We start from the raw sequence: 19,439 nt of genomic DNA on the forward strand, positions 1-19,439 counted from the left end.
ACTTTGCATATGTCTTTCTGAAGATGAGGTCTCCATGTTTGGATACAGTAATCTTAAGTAGGGCACACCAGAGATTAATACAGTTGAATAACCACTGTATCCTTGAAGTTGTAGGTTTGACGATTCCTAGGGTTTGACCATTTTTTTACTGCAGCTCCCACTTGTTGTGCAACTTTTAGTGATGGGTGGATTCAGACTTTAGTGTCCTTTCCTTCATCAATCTGCTGCAAGGTAATGTTGTTGATTCAATACTTGTCCATTGGTATGGCTTACATGCAAGGACTTTCATTTTTAAATATTGAAAAGCATTTACCAGTCTTCTGACCCTTTGTGGAGTTTATGTAAAATGATAGAGAGCTCCTCTTGTAAGCCATCAGTATCGTTTTAACTTCCTACTTTACCATAAATCTTTAGTGTCTACAAATTTGATACAGTTTGAAATACATTCTCATCTGTCATGGATAAATTTTTTTTTTAAATCATTTTATAGATTATATGTATCATAAATGATAAATATGATAAAGGGTGTTAATGATGAAATGGTTTTATCCCAAAATGGAACCTTGGGGGTACCCTGTTCACCACATCTCTACAGTCAGATTTATTTCCATTCAGTGAAGCTTTGCTCTCTTGGTTTTAACTGTTGTTTTATCCATTATCAAAGTAAATTTCCATTGCCATATATAAAATATAACTAAGAAAGTTTCTAAAACAATAGGCATTCTCTCGAAAGTCAGATACTATGTTCCTCGCCCTGCCCTAGTTGCTCTATATTATTCACTTATTTATCCATATCTTGCCTATGGTATCTATGCCTGGAGATCTACCACCCTTAATTACCCCTGATCCCTAATTACTCAGTAAAAATCAGCAATTGGAACAATAGCATATTCCAGTTCCAGACACCACTGTTTCCTTATTGAAATCTTTGAATATGTTAAATTATCAAGTCTCTGCACATACTCTCATGTGTTCTCTAGATTTACAAAACTGAACTGCAATGCTAATCCTGACCTTAAGCATTTCCTAGAAGGCTGTATGTGAACTCGTGATCACTTCCACAAGGAACAAACATCTCTGATGTTCCTAGAGTCAACCAAAACATAAATGTTATGCAAATCAAGGGTCCCAAATTGTGGAATGACTTTCTAAACGTAGTTAAAAGCTGGATGTTTCCTAACCAGTTAGAGATTAAGAAATATTTACTAAACACTTTTACTGCCCTGGTGGGTGACCCGCCGCACACCTCAAGGTCAGCCGAGCTGTATGCGTGAATGCGCCACCACCCACAAATGTTTATCCTTTTTTAAGCTTTCTGACCTCAATTTCCGTGCTATGCCGTTCAGTTCGGTATCAAATTGTTCACAATAGAATCCTGTAGAGGAATGTGTGCCTCTAAGAATATACAAGTCTCTTTTCTATACAGTGGTACCTTGAATACGAGTGTCCCTGTATACAAGTTTTTCGGAATACGAGCAGGATTTGCTTGGAAAATTTACATCGGAATACGAGCGTTGCCTCGGAAAATGAGGGTGTTGATAGGCGTACAGGCCGACTAGTGCATGGTGGCATGGCGATCGCGCCTCAGTTTACCAGTGCCTTGCACCCAGTAACTATCCCGCCTAAATTCTTCACAAGGATTTACAGTTTTTTGTCAGATTTTTGGCCATTTGAGTATAAAAGTTATATATATTGCCATGGGTCCCAAGAAAGCTAGTGGTAAGGTTCAACCTAAGATAATAGTTGTGAGTAGAGGCAGTAGAGGATGTCCCTTCTTCATTAAGAAACTGTGTGTAGTATGGGAAGAACTGCAGAGCTTTGTTGAAAAAACTCACCCAGATAAAGCTGTAGCAGGCCGTTGCATTGACCTTTTAAATGACAATGTGATGTCTTGCTAAAGACAAGTGTTAAAATGTAGGGGAAAACAAGTGTCTTTAGACAGATTCTTAGTAAGACAAGCAAGTCCTGGTGGTATACAGGCAAAACGTGCCAGAGTGTGCACACCAGTGAAGTCCTCTCTGCCTGATGGTATAATGGAAGGAGACTCTTTCCAAACAGTAACACCACCACTCCCCCCTCCTCACCATCTTCCATACGCCAACAGCAGTCATCAGCAAGGGTAAGTAATAACTTGAACATACTTTTGTAGTGTAGATTTAGATGAATTAGGTATAAAATTTAGTTTGAAGTGAGGTTTTTGGGTAGTCAGGAACAGATTAATTCATTTCCCATTATTTCTTATGAGGAAATTAGCTTCAGTTTACGAGTTTTCGGGTTACGAGCTGTCTCCTGGAACGGATTAACCCTTAAATGGCGCATAGCTGTATACCATTTGACATCCACAGGTGCATACCAAAAAAAAAAAAAAAAAATTATTTTTTCTTCCTAACCTGTTAATTTGTGTTCACTGATCACGGGAAAAATAATAAAAAAAATCCTAAGTGGCATATATTGCCCGCTATAGGGCGGGGAATTCTGGCAAAAAAACAGGCGCTGACTCAGCGTGCGTCCCATGGGACGGTCTGTTGATTGCCAGCTGTCAGGCCGGAGTTGCCACAAAGAGATAATTACCTAATTATTTCAATGTCTCTCATTGATTTTTCGTAGTTTTTTTGCTGTAATATTATTCAATAGTGTGTAGTGTGATATATTTATATAATAAAATGAGTGAATCATCGCTGTAATAAAAAATATGGTGTGCATATTGTTGGTTCAATTATGTTCATCAAACAGTGAAGAAATACTTTGTCGGTTATTACACTATATACACAGGTTATATACAAGTATCTGCATGTTTTGTTCACCATAATGAACCACTAAGTTGCTATTATGAGTCAAAAAGTAATGAGGAGTGACCGCTGTGTACAAGCCAGCCACTCATGCCCTCCCTCAAGTCACCTGACTCCTACCTTGAGGTTACCTTGAGGTGCTTCCGGGGCTTAGCGTCCCCGTGGCCCGGTCGTCGACCAGGCCTCCTGGTTGCTGGACTGATCAACCAGGCTGTTGGACGCGGCTGCTCGCAGCCTGACGTATGAGTCACAGCCTGGTTGATCAGGTATCCTTTGGAGGGACTCGTCCACATTCTCCTCCCACGATACTGTTTTTGCTTTTATTCACTATATACAGACGCTATATATAAGTATCTACATTCGTGTTCACCATATCGAACCACTAAGTTGGTATGCTGAGTGGCAGTGGCAGTCCGCCACTGGCTGCCACTCCCTCCCTCCCTCACCTCACCTGACTTGCCACCATTCTCCACCCACCATACTGTTTTTGCTTTTATATACAGACGTTATATATAAGTATTTACATGTTTTGTTCACCATAACTGTACATCTAAGCTTGTATGGTGAGTAAAGGCATAAAGACGTAGGACCTCACACAGTCAGCTGATGGCTGTCGCCCTCAAGGCCAGACGCACTAATATTTCTCCTCTAACAATACTGTTTGTGGTGTTATTATGCTATATACACACATTATATATAAATATCTACCTGTTTTATTCATCATACTTGTACAAGTAAACTGGTATGGTGCCCAAAGACCATCGTGGTCATCAGTAAACAACATGGTAAGTCCTGCAGACGACGCTCCTCCCTCACCAAAATGGCGGCTCCCAACCTACTCCTCTTGCTGTTTATGCTCTCTATACACAAGTTATATATAAATATCTACATTTGTGTTCACCATAACAAACCACTAAGCTGGTATGGTGAGTGCAGTCAATAAAAGGTGGCGACACACAGTCAGAAGATAATGCCACTACCCTCCCCTCTCACAGCATTACGCCTCCATGGCGCACAGCGCTAAATATCACCACAATCCTGCTATTATCAGAACCCTGGTCAGTTTTATCACAGTCAGGGGTCTTCTGTAATAATATCATCGCTACATAGTAGCATGAACAAGTATATTATGGCATTTTTAGGCGATGCTGTGGTCACAAGCTGAACAGCAGTGCTGTGAGTTCATGCTGCGTGCGTCAGGCTTGGTAGCTCACTCAATACTGAGGCCCCTAACACCCGGGACTTTGGCTCACGATTTAAAAAAAAAAAAATGGCGTCGGTTTACAAGAGCCCTGATGAAGGTGTGGTGAACCCCGTGTATCCGCGGGCCGTTTAAATCTTGCGTAGTACTCCAAAGCATCACATGATGCGATGCGCAATTTACTGCAAGTCGGTCAAAGTATCATATGATGCGATGCGCAATTGAAGGGTTAAACTCTTAAACCGAGGTACCCTTCAGTAGAGCCTCAACTTACGATTGCCCCTACTTACAAATTTTTCAAAGTTATAAATCCAGTTTCGTCGGAAAATTTGATTCGACTTACGACCTTTACCTGGACTTGCTACTTTGCCGATACATGTATGGGTTGACAGAGCGTGTGGTTCCTAATGTCACGGGCAACCCCGCTTCCGTTTACCAGACCTCCTGCTTAGTGACAATCGCGCTTGAGTTCTTTGTAAAGAATTTAATTGTTTTTGTACCTTTTTGTTTTTTGATCACGTAAGTAATTATTATATATTATGCCATGGGTCCCAAGAAAGTCAGTGGTAAGGTTTAACCTAAGAAAATAGTTGAGTAGAGGATGTCTCTTCCTCATTAAGAAAATGTGTGAAGTATGGGAGGAACTGCTTGATACCTGTCTGATGGGGTTCTGGGAGTTGTTCTACTCCCCATGCCTGGTCTAGGCCAGGCTTGACTTGAGAGCCTGGTTCACTAGGCTATTGCTTGGAGTGGCCCACAGGCCTACATATCCACCACAGCTCGGCTGGTCTGGCAATCCTTGAAGAAAATTATCTAGTTTTCGCTTGCAGATGTCCACGGTTGTTCCGGCAATATTTCTTAAACTCGCTAGGAGGATATTGAACAACTGTGGACCTCTGATGTTTACAGTGTTCTCTGATTGTGTCTATGGCACCCCTGCTCCTCACTGGTTCTATTCTGCATTTTCTTCCATATCATTCACTCCAATATGTTATTTTACTATGTAGATTTGGGACCTGGCCCTCCAGTATCTTCCATGTGTATATTATTTGATCTCTCTCCTGTCTCCGTTCTAATGAGTACATTTGGAGAGCTTTGAGAAGATCATGATAATTTAGGTGCCTTATTACGTCTATGTATGCCGTATATGTTCTCTGTATTCCCTCTATTTCAGCAATTTCTCCTGCTCTGAAGGGGGAAGTGAGTACTGAGCAGTACTCAAGATGGAACAGTCCAAGAGGTTTGTTGAGTACAACAATTGTAATGGGATCCCTGGATTTGAAAGTTCTTGTAATCCATCTGATAATTTTTCTGGCTGACGCAATATTTGCTTGGTTATGCTCCCTAAATGTTAGGTCGTCAGATATTATTCCCAAATCCTTTACATGCTGCTTTCCTACTATGGGCACATTTGATTGTATTTTGTACCCTTTATTATGTTTAAGGTCCTCATTTTTACCATACCTGAGTACCTGGAATTTATCACTGTTAAACATCATGTTAGTTTCTGTTGCCCAGTCAAAAACTTTTAATATCTGCTTGAAGTTTTTCAATGTCTTCAGCAGAGGTAATTTTCATGCTGATTTTTGTGCCCTCTGCAAATAATGATACGAAGCTGTGACTTGTATTTTTGTCTATGTGATATGAGAATAAGGAAAAGCAGTGGTGTAAGGACTATACCCTGAAGTACAGAGCTTTTAACTGTGCTTGAACTCAATTTTATTTGGCTGACTGTTACTCTGTTCTGTTTGACAGAAAACAGAGTATCCAGCGTCCTACTTTGCCGGTTATATCCGTTGACCTCATGTTGTGTGTTCACTCTATGGTCACATTTAGCAAGCGTTTGCAAAGTCCGTGTATACCACATCTGCATTCAGTTTTTCTTCTAATGCCTCATTGACTTTGTCATAGTGGTAAAGTATCTGTGAGAGGCATTGATCTTCCTGCTCGAAATCTATGTTGGCCTGGGTTGTGAAGGTCATTGATTTCCATGAAACTCGTGACCTGACTCCTTATCACTCCCATATACTTTTATTATGTGGGGGTGTTAGTGCAACTGGTCGATAATTCTTTGCCAATGCTTTGCTCCCTCCCTTGTGTAGAGGGGTTATGTCTGCTGCTTTAAGCGCATCTGGTATTTCCATGTCCAAGCTCTTACTCCGCACTATACTGAGTGCCTATGCTACTGGCACCTTGCATTTCTTTATAAATACAGTACTGTATTGAATTCTGTGAATCTGGACCCGGAGCCGAGTGCATGGGCATGTTTTCAATTTCTTTCAAAATCTGCTATGCTCGTATTGATATCAGTTATATTTACAGGGGTTTGGATATCACGCATAAAGAAGTTGTCAGGATCTTCCACTTTCATGTTTATTGGAGTGCTAAACATGTCCTCATACTGGGTGCTGTGTTGGGGACAGCATCACAGCAGGGTGCTGTGTCGGGGGCAGCGCCACAGCAGAGTGCTGTGTCAGGGGTGGTGTCGGTGGCAACCCCACAAAAGTTGTCCTCTGGAAAAGGAAAACAAACAAAGCAAGGGCCTGAAACCTGTCATTATTATAAATGGGCTGCCTGTAAGCATGGGGTATCAGGAAGAACAAATGGAATATGTAAGTACAATCACCCTAGAAAGTGCAGAATCCTCCTTAGTACAGGTAAATGCACCAAAAGCTATGAATTTTTTCACCCAGAACTTTGCAAGAACTCCTTGGATAGAAAAAGTGTGCTTCAATATGGAATGTCCAGCTTTCCATATAAGGGGTACCAGGCGAACAAGACCGACAAACCGCTTCGAGGAAAGCAGCCACAACACTACTTACCCAGATGATTTTTTAGCAAGAGGAGGAGGAGAAGAATGGCTAAAAATGTCCAGACTCTACCACCAACTCAAGTCAAATGCTGGAGAGGATGCAAACACAGTGGCCTCCTTACCAGAGCCTCAGATATTAACACCAAGTAAAGCATCCAGCACTTCCACAAACAACATTTTTATTTGCCAACATTCAGGGTTTTGTGACGAGAAATGTAGGTGTTAAGGCAGTCTTCTCTATGGCTGGTCGAAATGCCAATCACATTAGAAAAAAAAAGAGAAAAAAAAATGTTGACTGCTTGGTGGTTGTCTTCCTGTGGTAAAGTGAAAGGGAAAAACATGCAAAACAAATTTTATAAATAATGAAACTTAAATTTTACTTTAACCCTTAACATGCTAGGGGTATAATATCCTTTGTTCCCCACAGGCGCATGTAATTTTGAAAAAAAAAAAAAAAAAATTCTTCCTAACCTGTTAATTTGTGTTCACTGATCACGGGAAAAATAAAATAAAAATTCTATTGTACTTACTGTTGTTGCAATAGAGCCGACAAGATGAGCGATGACGTCACAATCTGCATGTTCGCTCATGCAGTACACGCCCCTGAGGTGTTGTGCGTGGTCCTCAAGCAGCCAGAGTTGCCACAAATATATTTTCGCACTATTTATTTACAATGCCTAGGCGCATTTTATCCAATTTTTTTTCACTAATTGTGTTCCATATAATGTTTTAACATATTTTATATCAATAATTGTTGCATATTTGAGTATACACAGGCGCACACAAATGTTTTCAATTACGGCAATATAATATGTCATTACAGTCTATTATATTGTATGTTCTGCTTATTTTTTTAGATATTTACACACACGCACACGCTATCTGCTTATATGTTTACATATTTACACACACGCACACGCTATACACACTTAGAAGCACACTTAGAAGTTTTCTAGACTGTGGTAGTCATTGAAGCAGTCGACAGCACATAATGGGATACCACACGTTTCACACCATGTTTGCACAAGCTTCCGTTTCTGATCTCTACGTGTCGTTGTTTTACACACCAAGCAATCACGTTGGCCTATTGCATGCTTCCCAGCTGGTGGCAAATACTTGAGTCTGTTTGCTAGGAAGGCTTCAGTGTGAGCGAGGTGTGGAGTACCAGCATGCTGCAACAGTGGGTTTATGATGGGCCGCTGAATCCCTGGGACATCTTTTGCAAACTTTCCTAATAACTGTATTGCGGCATCAAATACAAAGGCACGGAAAGTGGGCTTACGTCCAGTTCTCACAAGGTACATGTTGAAACAGTTCAGCATGCTCATGTCCACAAGATGGAAGAACACTTTTTTCGTCCACTTACATGTTTTCCGCACACACTCTGCAGTGCCAATCATCATGTCTGATTTATCAATCAACCGCATGTTGATATTATAGTCTAAAACACAGTCTGGCTTATATAGTGGCGCGTTTGTTTTATGGTTCACTTTCCCACTGTTCACCATTGTTCCATCATGAATTGTTGTCAACAAGTTCACCTCTCTTTTTGTCTTTCCACCGAACTGCCAGAATGTTATCACTTTTCCTTCTCTGACACTCACCAACTGTAATGTCTTTGTCAAACACAGGCATTTCCCTTTGTTGTGGCTTTACTGTACCAACCAATCCGGTTCTATTTTCTAGCAAGAACCGAGCTAGCAAGGGACTTGTATAGTAATTATCCGTGTATAAAATGTGTCCCTTGTTCATCCACGGAGCCATTATGGACTTCACTACACTCCCCGAGAATCCATGTTCGTCGTTACCGGGAATGTCTGCATCACTAGCCGAGTACAGAATCATGTGTAACACGTATCCTGTCTCACAATCACAAAGGACAAAAAATTTCAGGCCAAATCGGTTTCGTTTTGAGGGAATGTACTGCTTGAATGGAACACGTCCCTTGAAAAGTACGAGAGATTTATCAACCACCAGCTTCTGTGCTGGTACGTAAAAATCTCTGAATTTTCCAATAACCTCGTTCATGTAGTGCCTCACTCGCCACAGTCTATCATCAGGTGTTCGGTCCTGAACACTTCCAAAATGTAGACACCTGAGGAGTATCTGAAACCTGTCTCGTAACATATATTTCCCGAATAAAGGTGTTGGCACTGTATGGTCCTTGCTCCAATAGTGACTTATTGCATGTTTGTCACAGTGCTTCATCATCAAACAGAGTGCCAAAAACACATACATTTCCGCAACTGTGGTATTTTTCCAACGCTGCAGTCGTGAAAATTCAGTGATTTGCCTCTCAATCAGATAAGCACCATGCAGGTTTGTTTGGTGTACAATGTATTCCATGAGTGGTTCATCATAGAATGCTGTAAAATATTCCATCTCAGCCATGTCCTCACCTTGATTAGGGAAAAGGTTTGTAATCCCTACATCTTTACCGTCAAAGTGAGGAATATTAGGAATAAAATCGTCACCATCACTCCACTCAAGTACACCAGGCGTCCTGCGAGATGCAGAGGAAAGACGGCGAGGAAGCGATGCATACCGGCGACCAGGAGCTGAATACCGTCTGCGAGAAGCACGGCGGCTACGTGCACGTGAGGTGGGTGCACGTGAGGTGGGTGCACGTGAACATGAGGGTCTTGGTCCCTCATGTGGTGCCATGCGGTGGTGCTTGGCTGGGCGAGACGCTGCTGACGCGACAATTTCTCAGCCAGTTACACCACTGGTACCAGCCACAGGCTCAATAAAACTATGATCTGAGTCACTAAACCCAGAAAAGGAGTCACCTCCCTCTGACTCGTCACCCTCAAACAGTAAATATCCACAGGAACTGTGAGGTCGTGGTAGAATTGGGGTAGAAACTGGGCGAGGAGGCACGGGTGAGCGTAGAGGCCTCGCCATGGCACACCGGTCATTGTCACTCTCACTGCTGCTGCTACTATCACCCGACAACTGTGTATAATCCTCATCGTTGTCTGAATCATCAAACACACTTTTCTTCGCCTTCGGAGACTAATTCGTGGGCTATATGTTCTGGGGTGAGGGATTGCGTGGATGCGTGCCCGAGAGGCGTTTGACCGTGCGCTTGCCATTGTGACTGTCGCTAAACTGAGGCCTCCCATGCCTTCGATTTGTGAGCGGGAATTTTTTTGAAAATGGCCGCTGTTTACTATAGCCCCTGGGCAGTGTATGGGAACCCCAGCTACACCGCGGGACATTCAAATCGTGCATGGTACTCATACACGTCATACGACGTGAAGCGCAGTTGACTGGAACAACTTGCAACATGTCATATGACGTGATGCGCACTTTAAGGGTTAAACAAATACAGTACAAACAAAATAAAAATAATCCCTTGGTACAGTGCTGATCAAAACAAAGACAAAACACAATACAACGGGGCCTCGACTTCCGATACTAATCCGTTCCCAGAGACGGATCGGAAGTCGAAATATCGGAAGTCAGGTCCCAGAGACGGATCGGAAGTCGAAATATCGGAAGTCGAAGCGAATTTTCCCATAAGAAATAAAGGGATTTGAATTAATCCGTTCCCCATCCTCCAAAATATTAACATAAAAATACATTTTATACTGAATACAATGTTTTTTTCTAACTACAATACAGTACCAAAGTTACTCTTACCTTTATGGAGGGCTCTTGATGGCGTATGGAAGATGGTGATGGGGGAGGAGGAGAGTTGTTACTGTTTGGTAGGGGGAGTCCCCTTCCATTATCACATCAGGCAGTGATGTTTTCTCTGGGGTACTCTCTCTCCTACGTTTTGCCTGAATACCACTAGGACCTGGTTGTGGTTCAGTGCTTGTTTGTCTCACTACAAATTTGTCAAGAGACATTTGTTTTTCCTTTCGTTTTAACATTTGTCTGTAATGATGCATCACTTTAGCGCCCATAATGTCCTTTTTCTTAGCCAGTATGGTGGATATTGTTGACTGAGATTTGTTGTACTGCCTAGCCAGTCCAACAACCCGCACACCATCTTCATATTTACGAATGATCTCTTGTTTCTGCTCTATGGTCATCCTTACATGGGATCTCATATGTTGAGCCTTACCACTGACTTTCCTGGGACTCATGGCGTGATATATAATAATTAATGTTCAAAATGCAAAAAATCACCACAAAAGCAAAATTTCTTATAGGCGCGATCATCACTAAGCAGGCAGCTGTAGTAAACTGAGGCAGGTCGGCCGCGTGACAGGGAACCACGCACTCGGTCAACCTGAACGTGTACCAACAAATATCGTAAGTCGATGACACCATCGACTGCCTCCCGGGTATGTCCCCCTGTTTTCTTAGGTAGTCTTTGGTGAGGTAGCTCCGGGGAGCCGTAGGGGCTCCCCTCAGAAAACCAGCGTTGAATGTAATAAAACGCCATTTTCTGGGTGAGTCCCGGAGGCTCCCCGGCACCCTCCCGCCCTCCGGTCGGCGGGGTTTTTTTCGCGGTTTTGATATCCAGCCTCAGAACTGGGGCGGGGATCGCCGGCGCGTGGGTCTGGGGCTCCCCCTTCCCCCTCCTGGGGAGGGGGGAGCTGCGCAGACATGCGGCGCGGCTCATGTGACGTCATGCTTGTTAGTTTGTTTTCCTGGGGGAGTTCTGTCCACTCGTTTGTCGATTTTTGTTGTTAACCAGAATTGGGGTTTGTTTTGTGGCGCTTACCTTTCTGGGTGCCTGTCCCGGTCGATGGCAGATATAGAATGCTCCAAATCACATGTGCATTTCTATGGGCCATTGCTCCCCGTGCCTCTCTGAGGGGGCCAGGTTCTGGCGCGTGGTCCCCGGTAGGCCTAGAACTCCACCCACATCGATTGATACAAAATAGTTAGGGTATCCATATCAGCCATGGATAGCTCCGGGGAGCCTCCGGGACTCACCCAGAAAATGGCGTTTCCTTACATTCGACGCTGGTTTTTTAGGTCCAGATAGATGCAGTCAACCCAACCATCTCTTTCCTGTAATATCTCTGTGGCTCGATCATAGAAACTGAGTAAATTCGACACACAGGATCTTTCAGACCGAAAACCATACTGTCTGTCTGATATATAATTTCTCTCCAGGTGTTCTACCCATTTAGTTTTTATTATTTTTTCCAGTATTTTGACTATTACACTTATCAATGATGTAACGACTGATTCCCTCCTTCCCTCCCCCCCTTCTCCCTCCCTCCCCAATCAATTTCCCTCTTCATTCTCCCCCTCTCAATTTCCTCTCTTCCCCCTCTCACTGGTTCCTCCCCATACCAGGCGAGTCAAGTGTCCCTACCTTATCTTAGAATGAACCAGGTTGAACATAATTTATCAGTTTTTGTAAACATTGCTTGCTGTGCCCAGGTCTGAGATGGTCCAACTACAGAGGCGCCTTGTTCTCTTCGGATAGCTGGGGAGAGCTGACTCAATCTTCGAGAATTTCATGTACCTTTTAGGCAGATCATGGAAGGCGATTGGCAGTAGAAAAGGGCCAAATCCTTATTGGCCAGTGAGGACCAGATCTCAGGCCTAGGGCTAAATGGTTGGCTGTAAGCCTCAAAAATGGGTGGAGCCCTGGTGCTGTATTAATTGGGGAGGAGTTATTGCTTCCACTGGTAAGCTGGGGAAACAAATTTCATTAGTGTGTTCTTGGAGTGCTGTGAAGTGGGAACTCGGTCCGGCATCAAGGGGCTGAGGGCAGCCATCAACATCTTGGCCGGAGTGCAATTTTTAAGGTATTGTACACCTGAGTATTCATGTCTTCGGTAGATATCCATTTGCCTCTTAGGGAAAATAGAGTACAATATATGTTTATTTGATTTCAATATACGTGTTTAAATTAAATAGTTATTGAGTTTGTTGTTAAGTTATCTGTTCCCCTTTGATTAATGCTGTGTTCTTATATTTGTGGTAGATATATGCGCTGCTAGAAACCCCTGTGTTCTCCTCTGTTTCATGGATATTATAGTTGCCCTTGGTTCCTCAATCAGTAAAGTAAAATTTGTATAAATTAATTCCCAAGATTTATTACCGAAGTTCCTAATGCCCTTGAGTTCATGATTACTGATTTCCTTCCTTCCTTCCTGGGGAAGCAGTAATTTAGACACATTCTAAGGTTAGGGAGGTGGTGGCAGTGTTTAATGAGTTTTATTCAGTCATTATTTTAAAATTAATAATCCCGTCATCCTTGTTGCTTCCTCCTCACTTAATATTTCAGGGTCAACATTAACTGGTAGTATCACCGAGGGTCACAGTGATCTGCAAGCAGTGTTAACCCTGGAGTATTGAGAGGAGTAAGGGTAGAGCTGGTTAGGGTTATTACAATGATACAGGTCTGTAATTGAGGGGGTTTTCCCTGCTGCCACTTTTGTAGTGTGTGCGCATGTCATGTCGTGTCACGTCGTGTCTCGTGTGTTAGCGTGCGCGCATTGCCGTGCAGTGTTGACTGTATCCCCCTTCCTCTATTCATTTTATATTTTGATTTTTACACTTGTCACACAATTAGCTAAGCTATCTTGCCTCTTAATAAGTAATAGTGACAATTTTCTCTGTTTTGCAGTGTGATAACAGCCAGCACCCAAGATGGTGGGGATGAGCCTAAAGTCTATGCTGAGCTTTGCCATTGTGGCAAGTGTGACGACTCTCAGCTTTGCCCAAACTGACAAGTGTCGCCTCTCGCCAGTCACCTATGAGTGCTCAACTCATCCAGTTCTTGTTGTTAACTTTGATAAGGTACAGTGGTTAATAATGGTGTGGTATTTAATATGGTAATATGGTTTAATAAGAAAGAGGACCAGCCAGATAGAATCACTGCAGGAGTACAAAGGGGGAGGGAGATATCCACAAGACTGTAATACAAATCGTAAAGCACACTGAGGTGTGGAAAGTGAAGAGTGGTGACTTTGAAGAAATAAACAAGAAAATACCCATATAGTGAACAACTCCAAGGGACCCTGAGGGCTAACATAGTTAGGCAAGGATCTGGAACTGGAAACTTCATTGACAACTCAAGTAGAGGATGTTAATAAAGAACTAGAAAAGTATAAGGAAGAAATAAAAGACGTATGAGTAAGTTGTAAAAGAGAAAGAGACGATTAAGGAAGTGTGTTTGGAAGTCAAAAATAGAAATGACAAACAAGAAGCGGATCTTAGGCAAGCAATTAGGAAAGGACTGGTTACTAACAGTAAACTAATACTGTAGATACAGTAGAAGTAAGTCCATAATAATTTTTGGATGTTTAGAGAAGAAAATTTCATCTGGGGTGGACCGAGCAGCAGAAGAGATGAAAATCATAGAAAAAATAGTAGGATTAGGAGAAGGCTTAAATGTAAAGGAGCATGTCAGTGATTTTAGGAGGATAGGAAAATGAGAGAGACTAAAACCGCCCCTTAAGGGTGACGTTTAATGGAGTGAAGTATATGACAAAAGTGCTTTGGAATACCAGAAAATTGCAATGTGATGAGGATGGCAAACTTTAGTCAATAAGACGAGACCTCTCAAAGGAGGACAGAGAAAAGCTGAAAATGAACCTCATTGAAGCAAAACGTCTAAATGAGGATAGAAATGAAGAAAGGAATTCTTTTTTCCTACAAAGTGTCAGGGACAGGAAAGCTTGTGAAATGGTACATAAAGACAAAGCAACAAAATCATTAAAGGAAGGAGATGTAAGGAACAAAGGGAAGGGGAACATGTTCCTTAAAATAGTATATGCTAACATAGATGGAGTGAGATCGAAAATATTGGAGTTGAAGGATATAATTCAGCTCAAAGTCCCAGATATTGTCGCATTAACCCTTTAACTGAGCAACGCACCTGCAGGCCCAGGCTTCGGGTGCGCAACGCGCCTCCGGGTGTTTTTATTTTTCACGTTCCATTCAAAACTCCCGCAGCTACATGGGGTTCACATCAGCTTCCTCAGGGCTCTTGTAAACAGACGCCATCTTAAAAAAAAATCATGGTCCACATTGCCGGGTGTCAGAGCCTCAGTAGCGAGTGAGCAACCAAGGCTGGCGCTCGCAGCATGAGCGCACAGCACTGCTGTTCAGCGTGTGACCACAGCATCGCCTAATATTGTCAAAATATATATATAATCTGTTTTATTTAGCCATGGTAGTATTATAGAAGAGCCCGAGTGTGATAATGACTGGGTACAATGTTCAAATATCAGTGATTCAATGCTGTTCATGATGTTCACAGCGCTAGCCACAGCACCACAGCATTATTTCGTCCATCTAGGAATCTTCAAACGATTTCTTAGGTTCCTTTTCAAAATAAACTTGTTGTCAATTATTCATTTACAGGCATTAGTGACCAGGATTGTGGTTATAATGAGCGTTGTGCGTAGCAAGGAGGAATTTTGGTGAGGGAGGGAGGAAGGGAGAGAATTGAGGTAGCCTCACTGTGTGGCAGTAACTCTTGTTTTGCTCACCGTACTAGCTTCGTGTGTGCTATGGGGAACACACATGTACATGTGTATATACAGTGTGTGTGAATAGTGTAATAACAGCACCAGGAGTATGTCGTGAGGAGCTATTTTGGTGAGGGAGGTGACGTCGTAATCGTGGCGTCGTCTGCTGTCTGCTGTGTGATTTGTCATGCAGTGTATGGTGGCCACTGTACAGTTTGGACACAATACCGGCTTACTTGCATAGTTCTGGTAAATAAAACATGTAGATAGGTATATATAACATGTGTAAATCGTGTAATAAATACAATAACAGTATGGTGGGAGGAGCAATGTTGGCGAGTAAGATGTTGGAGTGAGGGAGGGCTGGCTGGGTGTGGCTGCTCACACTTGCGGTGTTCTGAATGTGTTGATGGTGAATGTATATAGTGTGTGACAGTGTATAGTCTGTAAATAGATTGTATATATATATATAAATTAGCATGATACATGGTAAATATGTGCAACATATGTCTACACAAGTGTCATGCACGTAACACAGTGTCCTCAGACAGTACGGATGTTTTACTGCCATTATATAGTGTACGTGTTCATTATACATAGGATTTGCACGTAAAAACAAATAAAATGTATTTGGAACTGTGCGCAAAAAATTAACAAAAATATATTCGCGGCAACTCGCGCGCCCCGCCCCGGGCACCCCACCGGCCCCGGGAGCTTACTGCACGGGCGAACGGGGGAATGATGACGTCACGCGCCTAACTTACGGACCCCATAGCAGCCAAAGTAAGTACAAGTTTGAAATTTTTTTGACATACCCATACTGAGGGAAGGGTTTTTGACACTTTAAAAAAAAAAATTATTTTTTCAAGAGAATTTATTTCCTGCACACTGGGGGGTCATATTTATAGGCCGCTCAGTTAAAGGGTTAACAGAGACGAAACTTGAAGAAAGTATTTTAAATGAGGTCGTTTTCCCAAGGGGCTACTCAGTTTGGAGACACACTTGCCAGGAAAACTAGGAAGGGGGGAGGAGTGGCTGTGCTGGTGAAAGAACACCTGAAGGTAAGAGAGTTAATAATTGAAAACCCTCGAGATATTGACATAATAGCATTGCAGGTCTGGAATCAAGATAGGCTGATAATTTTAAATGCCTACAGCTCACCAGCAAGCAACACATTGACAAAGGAAGAACTGGATGACAAACGTGAGGGCCTCATAATGGTTATGAGAGAGATCATGGTAAGAGCTGACAAAGATAAATCCCGATTGTTGGTAATGGGGTACTTCAACTTAAGGCAATAGACTGGGAGGCCTACGAGGTAAGAACAAGAGGACATTTAGACAGGCAGATTTGTAAACCTCATCTTGGAGACATTCATGTATCAACACGTCAAGCAGGCCACAAGAATGAAGGAAGGGAGATGTTCTGTCAGTACTGGATCTGATATTCACCAGGAAAGAAGAGGAGGTATTTGACATCCAGTACCTTCCTCCCTTGGGAAAGAGTGATCACGCCCTCTTGGACAATAAATACATTATGCAATACTGTAGTAGAGTATGCATCTTGTAGAAAATGGGGACATTGAAACAGTTGTTAAACTCGATTTCAAGAGAGGACACTTTGGGGAACAAATTTTTTTCATGGGCATAATTGGACTGACTTGTTGCTAGGCAAGGAAGTAAATGAGATGTATGCCATATTTTGCAAAATATACAATGAAGGCACACACACATTCATACCAAAACAGAGATGGAGACTGAGGAAACAGGGTTGGTTCAACAGAAATAGCTAGAGGGCCAGAGCTTAAGACACAAGCATGGAATCATTATAGGAAAAGGCCAAATCCCCAAACATACCAGCGATACAACTAATGCGAAAAACTACACGTCAGTAAGGAGAGAGGCAGAGAGGAACTTTGAGAACAGTATAGCAGACAAATGTAAATCAGATCCAGGCCTTTTCTATAAATTCATTAAAAGCAAGCTACAGGTAAAGGATAATATTCAGAGGTTAAAAATGTGGGACAAATACACTGAAAAGGAAATGTGTGAAACATTAAATGAAAAGTTCCAAAGTGTGTGTGTACAAAATGAGATCTTTAGGGAACCAGACACAGTAAAAATTCCAGAGAAGAACATAGAGCACATAGAGGTGTCTAGTGACAAAGTGAAACAAATGCTCTTGGAGCTAAATAAGAACAAAGCAGTTGTCCCAGATGGAGTTTCACCATGGGTTCTGAGAGAGTGTGCATCTGAGCTCAGCATTCCACTTCACTTGATTTTTTAGACTTCCCCGTGTACAGGAGTCGTAGCAGACGGGTGGAAAATGGCTAACATAGTTAAAATCTACAAAGGTGGGGGCAGGGAAGACCCCCTCAATTATAGACCTGTATCATTGACAAGTGTAATAGTCAAAATATTGGAAAAAATAATTAAAACTAAATGGGTAGAACACCTGGAGAGAAACAAAATAATATCAGACACAGTATGGCTTTCGATCTGGTATATCCTGTGTATCGAATTTACTCAGTTTTTATGATCGAGCCACAGATTTTACAAGAAAGGGAAGGTTAGGTTGACTGTATCTATCTGGACCTAAAAAAGGCTTTCGACAGAGTTCCACATAAAGGGGCGTATTACGGAAATATGTGATAAATAAAAACTGGTTTGATTTCAATCAAACTTTTTTGACTAGTTGTATATAAAATTTGGTTCAACTGGCCCAAGTTTCAGCATCATAGCATAAATAGGAAGGGAGGAAAAAAAATATTAAATTGTCAAAACTATTAAAATATTAAAAAATATTAAATTGTCAAAATATTAAAATTGTCAAAAATATTAAATTGTCAAAAATTCAAAAATGGTCAAAAATTTACATCAAACAAAAGTGTCAACTGAAATTATATCTATGACTGATAGTCTATGACGACTATCACAAGTAAGGAAAATAGATCTAAACAGGGACGTTTGGGGCGCCTGACAGCTGGGTGGACAGAGCTTCGGATTCGTAGTCCTGAGGTTCTGGTTTCGATCCCCGGTGGAGGCGGAGACAGATGGGCAAAATTTTTCTTTCATCCTGATGCCCCTGTTACCTAGCAGTAAATAGGTACCTGGGAGTTTGACAGCTGCTACAGGCTGCTTCCTGGGAGGGTGTGTAACAAAAAGGAGGCCTGGTCGAGGACCAGGCTGTGGGGACGCTAAGCCCCAAAATCATCTCACGATAACCTCAGGATAACCTCAAGGGAGATGGAAGAAATAGAGCAGACACTGAAACGATCATAAGAGTCTAAGGAAATGGAATTGTAACAGAAAGCTGTACAAGAGATACAGAAAATCTAAATAATTTTTCTGTTGGGAGCCCCGGAGGCTCCCGGGATCTTATTGGGCAAATGTATGTTACATTAGACCGGGACATTAGCTATGGAGTTCAGACCTACCAGGTTCCATGAGCCAGAACCTACCTCCTTCAGAGAGGTTGCAGGGAGCAATGGCCCTGGAAAGCCCCCCTGTGGTTGGGGTTTTCCTTATCTGCCATCGACCAGGGTTAGGCACCCAGAAAGGTAGGCATAACAAAACAAACCCCCACATTGTAAGAAACTAACAACAAAAACCAGAGATGGTAGAACTCCCTACAATCCCAAGGGTACAAGCAAACATAACACACTACTGCCACGCTGCTCATCCCCGCAGCCCTCCTCTCCCCGAGAGGGGGAGGTGGGACCCGGGACCTAACCGCGCCGGCTGCATAGCACTCCAGTTCGTAAGCTAATGTCAACCAGGACAGATGCTTCTCTGGCCACAGTTTCCTAGGCATTGTTTGCCTTCATGGTGCTCACTGCTGTGTTTTTGTGTTGTGTGGTGGCCAGGTGTTCCTCATCAATACCGGGGCTGCATGCGCTTAGGGGCTTCCTTCCCTAAGCGCCCTGTGAGTACTCCCTCTGCGTGACAGGGTTATCTTCCCTGGGGCGTTCGGGAACCATTCCCGTAGAGGTTCTTGCTGCTCGGCATTTGCCTCGCTCTTGGGGCCAGCTAGGGCTTGGGGCCCTTGTTTGGCCTTGGGTAGGGTCTAGTATTGTGCTGGTTAGGGCGTCATGGTGTTATGCAACCTGCTACCTACGTGGCGACCGGTTCCTGTTGCCTCTGGGGATGGTGCACTTTTGCAGGGTTTTTTATTTTTTTTTTTATTTTCATTGCCTGGTGGGGGTCTGCCTAGTGTGGCTATAGTTCCACTGGTAGTGTGTG

At 42.7% G+C, this 19,439-nt stretch overlaps 1 protein-coding gene across 2 annotated transcripts in view; it reads left to right on the forward strand.

The window, feature by feature from the left end:
* The window catches only part of LOC123765724 (protein D2), a 54,364-nt gene that overhangs the window by 4,322 nt on the left and 30,603 nt on the right, over positions 1–19,439 (forward strand). The window contains exons 1-2 of one of the 2 annotated variants that reach the window (XM_069337200.1): positions 12,406–12,525; positions 13,350–13,522. In XM_069337200.1, the coding sequence (XP_069193301.1) occupies positions 13,373–13,522 (150 nt within the window). In that variant the 5' untranslated portion in view covers positions 12,406–12,525; positions 13,350–13,372. Of the gene's footprint in view, positions 1–12,405; positions 12,526–13,349; positions 13,523–19,439 lie in introns of those variants that run through there. The other variant, XM_045754430.2, reaches the window with a different exon arrangement.

Source organism: Procambarus clarkii, chromosome 37 (genome assembly GCF_040958095.1).
Source record: "Procambarus clarkii isolate CNS0578487 chromosome 37, FALCON_Pclarkii_2.0, whole genome shotgun sequence".
Taxonomy (NCBI): domain Eukaryota; kingdom Metazoa; phylum Arthropoda; class Malacostraca; order Decapoda; family Cambaridae; genus Procambarus; species Procambarus clarkii.